At 47.4% G+C, this 13,000-nt stretch overlaps 1 protein-coding gene across 1 annotated transcript in view; it reads right to left on the bottom strand.

Moving 5' to 3' along the window:
- Positions 1 to 13,000, bottom strand: part of LOC311150116 (voltage-dependent calcium channel gamma-2 subunit) — a gene marked incomplete at both ends in the record, with an annotated part of 55,371 nt that overhangs the window by 1,656 nt on the left and 40,715 nt on the right. Inside the window, one exon of the mRNA XM_084187406.1 lies at positions 387 to 527. Coding sequence (XP_084043532.1) covers positions 387 to 527 — 141 coding nt within the window. The remainder of the gene's footprint in view (positions 1 to 386; positions 528 to 13,000) is intronic.

The raw sequence follows: 13,000 nt of genomic DNA, 5'->3' as shown, positions 1-13,000 counted from the left end.
TGCACCTTACTTGTTTTTTTTTTTTTTACTTTTTTTTTTGTCATTTAGCAGACGCTCTTATCCTAGGTGGATTAGTCAACAGTCTGTTCTTTGCAGGACTTACATCAATCTGTACAACTGTTCTATGTAAGTGTACCATAATAACATTGCATGTTAGTGACTAAAAAGTAGTGACTGAAAACATTTGCATTTGTGTATACTTTCTATCAATGGAACCAACTCATTTGAAGCTCGTCTCCCTAATGTAACCCCTACTATCCCTCTCCACCATAGCAACTGTTTCTCTCTTTCTTTTTTCCCAGTCTTCCTTCCTCTCTTCCTCTACCTGTCCTAGATACCCACCCCCTCCTCTCTCTCTTCCCGTCTCTCTTCCTCTCTAGACTCACCTGCAGACACAAAGAAGATGCCTGCACTGAGGATGATGTTGTGGCGTGACTTGTAGAACTCGCTGGCAGCTATACACAGCCCTCCCATGAAGAGCAGGATGACACTGAGGATGGGGAAGATGCTGGAAGCTCGCACCGCACCTGAGAACAGAGAGGACAGGAGAAGAGACAAATAAAAGGGGGGGGGGGGGGGGTTATGTAGGGATAGAGAAGGAGAGAGAGATAGATAGGATAAATAAAATCATATATATAGCATGATAGGAGAGGAAGAATGAGAGCGAAAAAGAGGGGAACAGTGAAAAATGAGAGGAGAGGGAGAGAAAGGAGAGAAAGCACATTAGACTCCATCCCAACACCAGCTCCCTATCTGAGCCACATCATAATCAACACTCCATCAGTGCTGTGAAAGTCTCCATCAACACCAGCCAGTGAGTGTATCCCCTCAGTGACCCTCTGTTACCCAACTTTATGTAATCATGCCATCTGACTACACACGACACAACACTCAGTTAGCACACACAGCTCCCCAGATTGTAGCGTTGCATTACGCCGTGTCATGTAGTGCAAATGACATTAACTCCACCAGAGCTCCAGGGGCCTAGCCTGGCATGTATGCTGCAGAGGGATGTGGGGTGATGAGGGGCGTTGCTCTTCAAACCAAGCTCACGTCCTTGGCTGATGACAGCGCTATAACTGAAGGGTTGAGGTACTGATGACAGAGCTATAACTGAAGGGTTGAGGTACTAATGACAGAGCTATAACTGAAGGGTTGAGGTACTAATGACAGAGCTAGAACTGAAGGGTTGAGGTACTGATGACAGCGCTAGAACTGAAGGGTTGAGGTACTGATGACAGCGCTAGAACTGAAGGGTTGAGGTACTGATGACAGAGCTAGAACTGAAGGGTTGAGGTACTGATGACAGAGCTAGAACTGAAGGGTTGAGGTACTGATGACAGCGCTAGAACTGAAGGGTTGAGGTACTGATGACAGCGCTAGAACTGAAGGGTTGAGATACTGATGAGCATTAATGTGTTGACGATGGAACCCACAGGTGAGACTGAATGTCGTGCTGAGGTCTATAGAGCATAGAGGAAATACTTCAACCTCCTCAGCTCACCCTTGCCCATCCTTCCTTCCTTCCTCTCTCACTCCCCTGTCCTCCCGCTCCTCCTATTCTCTCTCTCTCCTGTTTAACATGCACACAAAAACTTTCATCAGGCTGGTTACATTTTCACTACTTCACCTTGTCTCTCCGCTTGGCTGCCGCCTCAGCACTTTCCCCAGCTTCTCCTCAAAATGCTGACGCCGTCGCCGGGGCTGGGTGGCTGCGCGCTGAACTCCGCGGGGACCCGGGGCTCCTGGCGGCCCATCTGCCTTCCCTGCCTACCTGCTGCCCGCCTCCCTCCCTTCCCCACTCATCCTTCCCCCATGCCGTAACACGCCACATCACACAGCCTCCAATCCCCTCCATGCACGGTAGGGGAGAGGATAGCCACAGTGAGCCCACAGGCACCCAGGGAGAAGGCAGCAGCAGCAGGCCGACAGCTGCAGAGAGAGGAGGACTGGGCCAAGTTGGGGCCATGGCTGGCTGGGTCACCATCACTCACTCACCCTCCACTGGGCCCACAACAGTAACTACAGTAAGACTGGAGACAGGAGTAACTGAGGAGGCCCTGTAGTGTACTGAGGATGGATGTTCATCAAGACTGCATTGATACTGTATGTGGTTGTGGAGTTATGTATTACTAGTAGGAAGTGTATTTTGTGTTTTATGCCATTATTATTTGTAGTGCTGTATCTCGGATCTGTGATATCCATCCATAGCCCTCAAAGATGTTCATGATGTGTCTATATGACTAACTCTGAGCCCTGCATATCCCAGGCCTGCACTTCCCATACAGAGGCATGTAGATAGGACCGCACTCAACATGATTAACGCTGTTTTAATTTCCTCATTCTCTGTCCTCCGTCTCTCTCATCTGTCTTCTTCTGACTGTCTGCCCTCCCTCTCTCACTCATCCCCCAGCATCACATACCTTCTCCTTTGTCTCATTCTTCTCTTCTTTCTCTCTCTTAACTGTCTCCGCCTGAGCAAGGGAGGATTTGTGAGGTAGAGAAGTACTCTTTCTTCATCTTCATCTCTCTCTCTCTCTCTCTCTCTCTCTCTCTCTCTCTCTCTCTCTCTCTCTCTCTCTCTCTATATATATATATATATATATATATCTCTCTCTCTCTCTCTATATATATATATATATATATATATATATCTCTCTCTCTCTCTCTCTCTCTCTCTCCCCTTCTTTCTCTCTCTCCATCCCTTCATCCTCCTCCTCTTCCTGTCCTGGGAGCAGAGGGAATAGTGGGGTGTAGAGTTACAGGTGGCGGGGTGATTAAATATTAAGTTGTCCTGGGAGTTGACCCTGCTCGTTTGTCCCCCTTCTCACACCTCCTCCTCCTCCCTCCATCCCTCCAATCTGGCCAGTCACACTACATTACCTGGGAGAGGGCAGAGGGGCTCTTTCTCATCCATCAGCTTCATTTGCACAGACAAAATAGGGATAAAGGGCCAGACAAATTGTATTGATTGTTGACAGAGAGAGTCTGTAATACTGCAGCTCTCAAGGTGACACCAATGTGAAGACAACCTCAGAGAGAGAGAGAAGAGCCGGCTGGGTGGTTGCTGGGTAAGTTTGCCACGTTGAGTAAAAAAACCTGCACATTCGGCTGAGTTGAATAATTTTGCTCTTTGATATGTTCAGCTATCATTTGGGCCATGTTAAAAAAAACTATGTAATTCTTTATTAAATGCATAGCTACATTTAATGTGCTTTGATTCAAAGATTTAAGAATCACTTATTGAACTGAGAAGCAGCTGGCCTCCCAGGCAGAACTCCCTAGATTAAGACCATAGGGGGAAATCTAGAAAACAACTTCAGTATAGACTTTTGATGGGGAGCTTTTCAAGGGCAAGAGTTCCTACTATAGTAGTTTACATTGCTGCAAGAATGGTATCAGTCAGCAACACACTCCAAAGTGCACTGACCTTCACAGTAACCTCCCAGCATGCTGTGTGCCTTCCCTCGGTTCAGGCTGCCGTTTGCTGTGCCAAGTGCCCCTGGGTTTGGCTAAGCACGCTCTACCTCCGAAACAAAGAAAGGCTGGGGTCCCTGCAGATTTCTTACGCCAGAACTCACTCTATTTTACTATAATGTTGAATATGTCAGTGAAGTGTTCGCTTAGTGGATGTATGAAATTCATACAGGTGTTTTTAGGAGGGCTCCTGTTCCTTCGTTCCAGTGAGGGCATGAGTGAAAAGATGGAAATTCTCGGAGGGAGACGGAGAGATAACTATGCCCCAAGGCAGTGTGTTCTGCTCTTCCTGCTCTGAGTACACTCACTGTAACAGCACAACATTCATCTATGAACCAACAAGACACCAACCAACCCTCATACAGTACACTCACTGTAACAGCCCAACATTCATCTATGAACCAACAACACACCGTATGCCGACTGTGATTAGTTATCCTACTGCGGCAGGTACAGTAATATCCCATTATCTGAGCAGGACATTATTCTGACTTTGGGCTGCTGGGAGGTGGCTGTGGGGACTCTCCTGCGTCTCTAAAAGCTGTCAGTCTCCCACTAAAGCTGGAAAACAATGACCCTGTCCAAATGAAAGCTTTGACCTCTCTGCTAATAGCCAGAAACAGCGACGACCTTGGCCGCGTCTTGTGTTTCCGAAGTCCCTCTTGGCGACGCGCCACATGAAAGGCAGAGCGCTAATCGAGGATGCGCTCTGGAGCCCTGTGATTAGCAGCCAGGTCACTGTTTTGATTTGGGTCGAGGTCACCATCACAAAGAGCCTCGCCAGGCCCCCCTTCTGTCTGTGTGGGTCGCCTGGGACCTATTTGGGGAGCAGCATCTCTGCCTCCTCACCTCGTTCCCTCCCTGTGTTCTCGCTCGCCCTCTTTGCACTTTCAGTGTCTAAGAAACAAGCCCAAACCGTTACCAGTCAGGGTGGTTATTAAAGTAGTGACACACAGCAGCCCTATCCTATCCTGTCCTTTATTAGCTCCACTACCACATACCCTCCATCCTGCCTCATTGGATAGACAGAAAGAAGTCCTGCCTGGGATGGATGTGCCCCTGTCCCTGCATGTCATTGCTCCTATTATGATGGGAAAGGAGTAGTGATGACTGATAGTGGCTTGTTAGAGCTGCCCAGCCCTGCTTTGCCGGCAGTCTATGAGTGCCAGTGTGCGTGCCAGGCTGCCCGCAGAGATACAGAGCTACAGAGCTGGCACCTGGGCAGCGACAGTGGCACTCCTGAACACTGACTGACCTCGTTCTTACACACAACTTCACGCAGACTATTGTACACATATGTACAGTGGCTTGCGAAAGTATTCACCCCCCTTGGCATCTTTCCTACTTTGTTGCCTTACAACCTGGAATTAAAATGGATTTTTTGGGGGTTTGTATCATTTGATTTACACAACATGCCTACCACTTTGAAGATGCACATTTTTTGTGTGTGTGTGAAACAAACAAGAAATAAGACAAATAAACAGAACTTGAGCGTGCATAACTATTCAACCGCCAAAGTCAATACTTTGTAGAGCCACCTTTTGCAGCAATTATAGCTGCAAGTCTCTTGGGGTATGTCTCTATAAGCTTGGCATGTCTAGCCACTGGGATTTTTGCCCATTCTTCAAGGCAATACTGCTCCAGCTCCTTCAAGTTGGATGGGTTCCGCTGGTGTACAGCAATATTTAAGTCATACCACAGATTCTCAATTGGATTGAGGTCTGGGCTTTGATTAGGCCATTCCAAGACATTTCAATGTTTCCCCTTAAACCACTCGAGTGTTGCTTTAGCAGTAAGCTTAGGGTCATTGTCCTGCTGGAAGGTGAACCTCCGTCCCAGTCTCAAATCTCTGGAAGACTGAAACAGGTTTCCCTCAAGAATTTCCCAGTATTTAGTGCCATCCATCATTCCTTCAATTCTGACCAGTTTCCCAGTCCCTGCCGATGAAAAACATCCCCACTGCATGATGCTGCCACCACCATGCTTCACTGTGGGGATGGTGTTCTCGGGGTGATGAGAGGTGTTGGGTTTGCACCAGACATAGCGTTTTCCTTGATGGCCAAAAAGCTCAATTTTAGTTTCATCTGACCAGAGTACCTTCTTCCATATGTTTGGGGAGTCTCCCACATGCCTTTTGGCGAACACCAATCTATTTTTTTCTGGCCACTCTTCCGGTAAAGCCCAGCTCTGTGGAGTGTACGGCTTAAAGTGGTCCTATGGACAGATACTCCAATCTCCGCTGTGGAGCTTTGCAAAGGGTTATCTTTGGTCTCTTTGTTGCCTCTCTGATTAATGCCCTCCTTGCCTGGTCCGTGAGTTTTGGTCGGCGGTCCTCTCTTGGCAGGTTTTTTAATAATGGATTTAATGGTGTTCCGTGGGATGGTCAAAGTTTCTGATATTTTTTTATAACCCAACCCTGATCTGTACTTCTCCACAACTTTATCCCTGACTTGTTTGGAGAGCTCCTTGGTCTTCATGGTGCCGCTTTTGGTGGTGCCCCTTGCTTTGTGGTGTTGCAGCCTTTGGGGCCTTTCAGAACAGGTGTATATATACTGAGATCATGTGACACTTAGATTGCACACAGGTGGACATTATTTAACAAATTATGTGACTTCTGAATGTAATTGGTTGCACCGGTCACGACTTCCTCTCGGTCACGACTTTTCATTCTCTCGGTCCCAGCTTTGATGCACCTGTACTGACCTCACCTTCTGGATGATAGCAGGGTGAACAGGCAGTGGCTCGGGTGGTTGATGTCCTTGATGATCTTTTTGGCCTTCCTGTGACATCGGGTGCTGTATGTGTCTTGGAGGGCGGGTAGTTTGCCCCCGGTAATGCGTTCGGCAGACCGCACCACCCTCTGGAGAGCCCTGCGGTTGTGGGCTGTGCAGTTGCCGTACCAGGCGGTGATACAGCCCGACAGGATGCTCTCAATTGTGCATCTGTAAAAGTTTGTGAGGGTTTTAGGTGCTAAGCTGAATTTCTTCAGCCTCCTGAGGTTGAAGATGCTCTGTTGCGCCTTCTTCACCACACTGTCTGCGTGAGTTGACCATTTCAGTTTGTCGGTGATGTGTACACCAAGGAACTTGAAGCTTTCCACCTTCTCCACTGCAGTCCCGTTGATGTGGATAGGGGGGTGCACCCTCTGCTGTTTCCTGAAGTCCACGATCATCTCCTTTGTTTTGTTAATGTTGAGTGAGAGGTTATTTTCCTGGCACCACACTCCCAGAGCCCTCACCTCCTCCCTGTAGGCGGTCTTGTCATTGTTGGTAATCAAGCCCACGACTGTTGTGTCATCTGCAAACTTGATGATTGAGTTGGAGGCGTGCTTGGCCACGCAGTCATGGGTGAACAGGGAGTACAGGAGGGGGCTGAGCACGCACCCTTGTGGGGCCCCAGTGTTGAGGATCAGCGAAGTGGAGATGTTGTTTCCTACCTTCACCACCTGGGGGCTGCCTGTCAGGAAGTCCAGGACCCAGTTGCACAGGGCGGGGATCAGACCCAGGGCCTCGAGCTTAATGATGAGCTTGGAGGGTACTATGGTGTTGAATGCTGAGCTATAGTCAATGAACAGCATTCTTACACAGGTATTCCTCTTGTCCAGATGGTATAGGGCAGTGTGCAGTGTGATGGCGATTGCATCGTCTGTGGCTCTATTGGGGCGGTATGCAAATTGGAGTCGGTCTAGGGTGACAGGTAAGGTAGAGGTGATATGATCCTTGACTAGTCTCTCAAAGCACTTCATGATGACAGAGGTGAGTGCTACAGGGCGATAGTCATTTAGTTCAGTTACCTTTGCTTTCTTGGGTACAGGAACAATGGTGGCCATCTTGAAGCATGTGGGAACAGCAGACTGGGAAAGGGAGAGATTGAATATGTCCGTAAACACACCAGCCAGCTAGTCTGCGCATGCTCTGAGGACGCCGCTAGGGATGCTGTCTGGGCCGGCAGCCTTGCGGGGGTTAACATGCTTAAATGTCTTAATCACGTCGGCCATGGAGAAGGAGAGGCCACAGTCCTTGGTAGTGGGCCTCGTCAGTGGTACTGTGTTATCCTCAAAGCGGGCGAAGAAGGTGTTTAGCTTGTCTGGAAGCGAGACGTCGGTGTCGGCGACGTGGCTGGTTTTCCATTTGTAGTCCGTGATTGTCTGTAGACCCTGCCACATACGTCTCGTGTCTGAGCCGTTGAATTGCGACTCCACTTTGTCTCTATACTGATGTTTTTCCAGTTTAATTGCCTTGCGGAGTGAGTAGCTACACTGTTTGTATTCTGCCATATTCCCAGTCACCTTGCCATGGTTGAATGCGGTGGTTCGCGCTTTCAGATTTGCGCGAATGCTGCCATCTATCCACGGTTTCTGGTTAGGGATTGTTTCATGTGAGATGAGTGTAGCTCGGTGGAGCTACCTGTACTTTGTATTGCCGGGGTATATTTTCCCTGTGTGCCTGTATTTGTTCCAGTGCGCCTATTTTGCTAATTTTGTACATTCAGCATAACTCCATCAAGGGAAATATAGTATTATTTCTAACAAAGATATCTACATATATTTCAGGATGATGTGTATCTCTGGAAATAATTTGAAGTCATGGAAACATTACAGTTTTGAAAACATAGCTTGTCCAAAAAAAGTGGTCTATTGGCACAATTTGAGCCTAGGACAGGGGTAAGTTAAGCCGCCTACAAATGGCTGTACTGAATTAAATATGACCACTACACTTTTAAAACCATGTCTGGCATTATTTCCCAAACACAATTAAACACAATCGCTTTTTTGTCTTTTCATCATTTTAAGCCTTTGTTACCTCATATCCCAGTGATAATGCCTTGCATCACACCTGGAAAGAAAACACTTGCATTTGCTCAACTTGCCATTGGCTCAACAATTGTCTCAACTTATCTTCCTAAATATTTGGTCAAATTATACATTTTGTGTATGGTGTTCTAGAATCAAGGGTGGCTCAACTTACCTATTTGTCTCAACTTACCCCACTGTCCCTTACTAACACTACCCAACACAGCTCCAGAGTGACTCATAATACTGTACCAACATTACCCAACACAGCTCCAGAGTGACTCATAATACTGTACCAACATTACCCAACACAGCTCAGAGTGACTCATAATACTGTACCAACATTACCCAACACAGCTCAGAGTGACTCATAATACTGTCCCAACATTACACAACACAGCTCAGAGTGACGCATAATACTGTACCAACATTACCCAACACAGCTCAGAGTGACTCATAATACTGTACCAACACTACCCAACACAGCTCCAGAGTGACTCATAATACTGTACCAACACTACCCAACACAGCTCCAGAGTGACTCATAATACTGCAGAGTGACGCATAATACTGTACCAACAATACCCAACACAGCTCCAGAGTGACTCATAATACTGTACCAACACTACCCAACACAGCTCCAGAGTGACTCATAATACTGTACCAACACTACCCAACACAGCTCAGTGACTCATAATACTGTACCAACACTACCCAACACAGCTCCAGAGTGACTCATAATACTGTACCAACACTACCAACACAGCTCCAGAGTGACGCATAATACTGTACCAACACTACCCAACACAGCTCCAGAGTGACGCATAATACTGTACCAACACTACCAACACAGCTCCAGAGTGACTCATAATACTGTACCAACACTACCCAACACAGCTCCAGAGTGACGCATAATACTGTACCAACACTACCCAACACAGCTCCAGAGTGACACATAATACTGTACCAACATTACCCAACACAGCTCCAGAGTGACTCACAGTGACTCACAGCCAGGGATCACTCTATTGCATTAACGCCACATAACACATATTCACACTTACCATCATGTCCATTTACCAGTACATTGCCAGTTTACGGCTTCAGTATATAAACAGCCTATTATGTTGTATATAAAAAGAACACGCACACACGCACACACGTACGTACACCAATAAATATGCAAAGAGTTCTCTTGACAAAGGCATCTCTTTGAACCTTCTCTCTCTCCTCTCCTCTCTCTCCCTCTCTCATTGACAGTGTTGTGAGAGGAAATTAGCATTGGCTCTTAATCAGCCTCCCCCAGCCCTGAATGTGCTGATGTGCAGGACAGGGTCATGCTAATCAGGTGCCTCAGCTCCCAGGCACATTGATTTAAAACTACAAACACTTATTAATCCAGCCCCGCCCTGCTGAGCCCCCTCGTCCTCCTCCTCCTCAATACTCAGTCTCAACCAAGAAGCCTCCTGCAGGAGGCTGGTGAGGGGAGCATAGCTCATAATAATGGCTGAAATGGAATGGCATCAAACACATGGAAACTATGTGTTTGCTGTGTTCGATACCATTCCATTCATGCCGTTCCAGCCATTACTATCCTCCCGTCCTCCCCAATTAACGTGCCACCAGCCGCCTGTGACACACATATGCACACAAAGTTATCATATGCACTCAGAGTTGCACACAAGCATGCGTATGCACACTCTCACACTACCCATATACACGTACACTCTCTATATGCACACAGACCTAAGTTCTTTTTTATTTTTTTCTTACACGGAAAATCGAAGTACTGTATGACATAGGCCTACAGTGCACTGCATACTCTCTGACATTTCAGTCCCCCACTGAATATCGCTCTGTCATATTAACATAACATATCACACAGCAAAATCCCTATCCACACACACCCCTCACACACTCATCCACACACAGACTGGTCACTGGAGCACAGTGGAAAATAATCTGGGCCGCCCAGCACATTGAAGTCCCTTCACATGACAGGCCTGCTCAGACAATGAAAGACCACATTTCAATGACTGTAATTACCCTCCACTCCACTGCTGATGTCCCCATAGACCAGGCCTACCTGTCTGCCTGCCTGCCTGCCTGCCTGCCTGACAGCACTGTGCCATAGCTAGCTGCTCTGGGTTAGCTTAGCACCAACGGCCCAGAATCACTACTCGCTCTGTTAGCTTAGCATTGACACAACAGTAGCCTACATAATCACTGCTGTCTGTGTTAGCTTATCTTAGCCTTAGCGTTTACACAAACAGCATAGTAGCCCAAAAACTAACACAGGGTAGAGGAGTCCCTATTAGTTTGAACACACAGTAACACTGCTTAGTCTGTTAGCTAGCTTAGCATCCAGAACAGCACAATTAGTAGCCCAGAGCATAGGGCAGAGGAAGCTCAATTTAAAATTAGCCTGGTACAACAGTGAATGGCATGATAGCACAGAGATGCTCCAATACATATGGATAAGACTGGTAATACTGTGGTTTATGTCACGATATGCCACTGTTAGCATAGTACTACAGCATGCACTAACATGGGTCAATACAGAGAAACCCTGCACTGAATGTGTATATGTCACAGTGTGTGTGTGAAGGAAGGCTAACAAGTGTCCGTATGCAGTCACAAATAACGGTTGTGTAATCTCTGTGTTACTGTTACTGTCCCTGTGTTTACGAGATACATTCTCTCACCTCCGAGTTTATGAGAGAAGGCTTCCATATTTCCAGCCTTAATGAGATGTTTAGTTAGAACGCTGGCACTTCCTCGCTCCACCAGGCCACTAAAATTATTGCCTTTTCATTTATGGGCCTGTGTGTGTTTATGTATCTGTCGATGGACTCCATATTTGTCGCCTAGGCCACCGCTGTTACACAGCTACACTGTGACATCTCTCTCTAGCTACCTAACACAACCCTGTAAATCCAAGTGGACAGCCACAGTAATAATAGGCCCTAATAGACTCCCTTTAAGGCTGTCACTCATGATTAACACATTATCCTGATGACTATCCTCTACCGAGGCAGTGGAGGTCATGTGATGTGACCCTCCCTCTGGTCCAATGGCTGTGACCGTGGTCCACGGTCCATGGCCCTGGCCCCAGGCGGAACCAGCGTGACCCATCAGGGCTCAGGGCCGAGCGACCGGCAGCCCATCCTCCCTCTGGAGCTGGATGATCTCCCCCCTGTCGCCTACACCCCCCATCGCCCCCACTGTCCCACCCCTGCTGGCCTACATGCAAGCCCCCTGTGTGTGTCCTGCCCCAGACCCATTGATTTTATTGGGCCAGATTAGGCCAGAGACAGATTAGGCCAGAATCCAGCCCCCCTCTCTGTATTAACTATGTAGCTCGTCACACCATGCTCTGACCCCTAGTGAACCCTGGCTAGTATCCACAAACAGAGACATCTTTACCGCAGACTGCCATCCATGTCTATACTATAGCTACAACAAGACTCACAATGTATTTTCTACTCTATCTGACTGTCTCTCTCTCTCTCTCTCTCTCTCTCTCTCTCTCTCTCTCTCTCTCTCTCTCTCTCTCTCTCTCTCTCTCTCTCTCTCTCTCTCTCTCTCTCTCTCTCTCTGTATCGCTCTGTCTGTATCTCTCTCTCTCTTTCTTTATCTCGCTCTCTCTGTATCTCTTTCTCCCTCTCTCTCTGATCTCTCTCTTTCTCTCTCTTTCTCTCTCTGTATCGCTTTCTGTATCTCTCTCTCTGTGTATCTATCTCTCTCTGTATCTCTCTCTCACTCACTCACTCACTCACTCACTCACTCACTCACTCTGTCTCTCTCTCTCTCTCTCTCTCTCTCTCTCTCTCTCTCTCTCTGTATCTCTCTCTCTGTATCTCTCTCTCTCTGTATCTCTCTGTATATATCTCTCTCTCTCTCTGTGTAAGTGTGGTTATCACAGTAATGTATCAACCGTTGCTTGCATAACTGGGCGTTTTCTTTTACTCCTTTCTTCTCTCTCTCTCTTTCTCTCTCAGCTGCTTACCGCCCAGTAGAGCAGTGGAAGATGGGAGCTCGGACACGGCATGATCTAAAAACCCACTGGCGCTTTAGTATGCCTCAGCTGGGTTATATAACTGTGTGTGGATGTGTGAACCACCTGGCTATTGGGAGAGCAGAGGATTCACAGCCACTACAATCACTACTGCAAAGCAGCTTGCTACTGTGTGTGTGTTTGGGGCTGTATGTCTGTGTGTGCTATGTGTGTGTCTGTGTGTGCTATGTGTGTGTCTGTGTGTGTTTGGGTCTGTATGTCTGTGTCTGTGTCTGTCTGTGTGTGTTCAAGTATGGGGGAGTTGTGGTGCACGTACGTATTCAAGAACATTCTGTGCCTTTCCTCTGTATACGTCAGATTTGCTCACTTCCGATACTGGTGTAGGCTGGTGTACTGTGAGCTAGCAGGTGCTGAATCACAGGATTACATACATCACTGACGAGTCCCCTCAGTCTGAGTGTGAACTACCCCTGATGTCACTTCCTGTGGGTTTTTACCTGAGGTGACATAATCTCTATTGCATAACCCTCCCCCTCTACTTCTACCCTGTGAGTGGCTGGCGTACTCTCTCTCTCTTTGGTCTCCCTCCAGATGCTCTGTGCAACACCTCATTATGGAAATACCAGGTGTGTCCTTCACTAAAGTCAAATGGGGTAAATATATTAACAAATTCCCTTCACAGACCACACCAGCCTGGCTATGATAAAACAAGC

Source organism: Coregonus lavaretus (assembly GCF_964263955.1).
Source record: "Coregonus lavaretus genome assembly, chromosome: 2".
Lineage (NCBI taxonomy): Eukaryota > Metazoa > Chordata > Actinopteri > Salmoniformes > Salmonidae > Coregonus > Coregonus lavaretus.
This window is presented reverse-complemented; position numbering and strand designations above follow the sequence as displayed.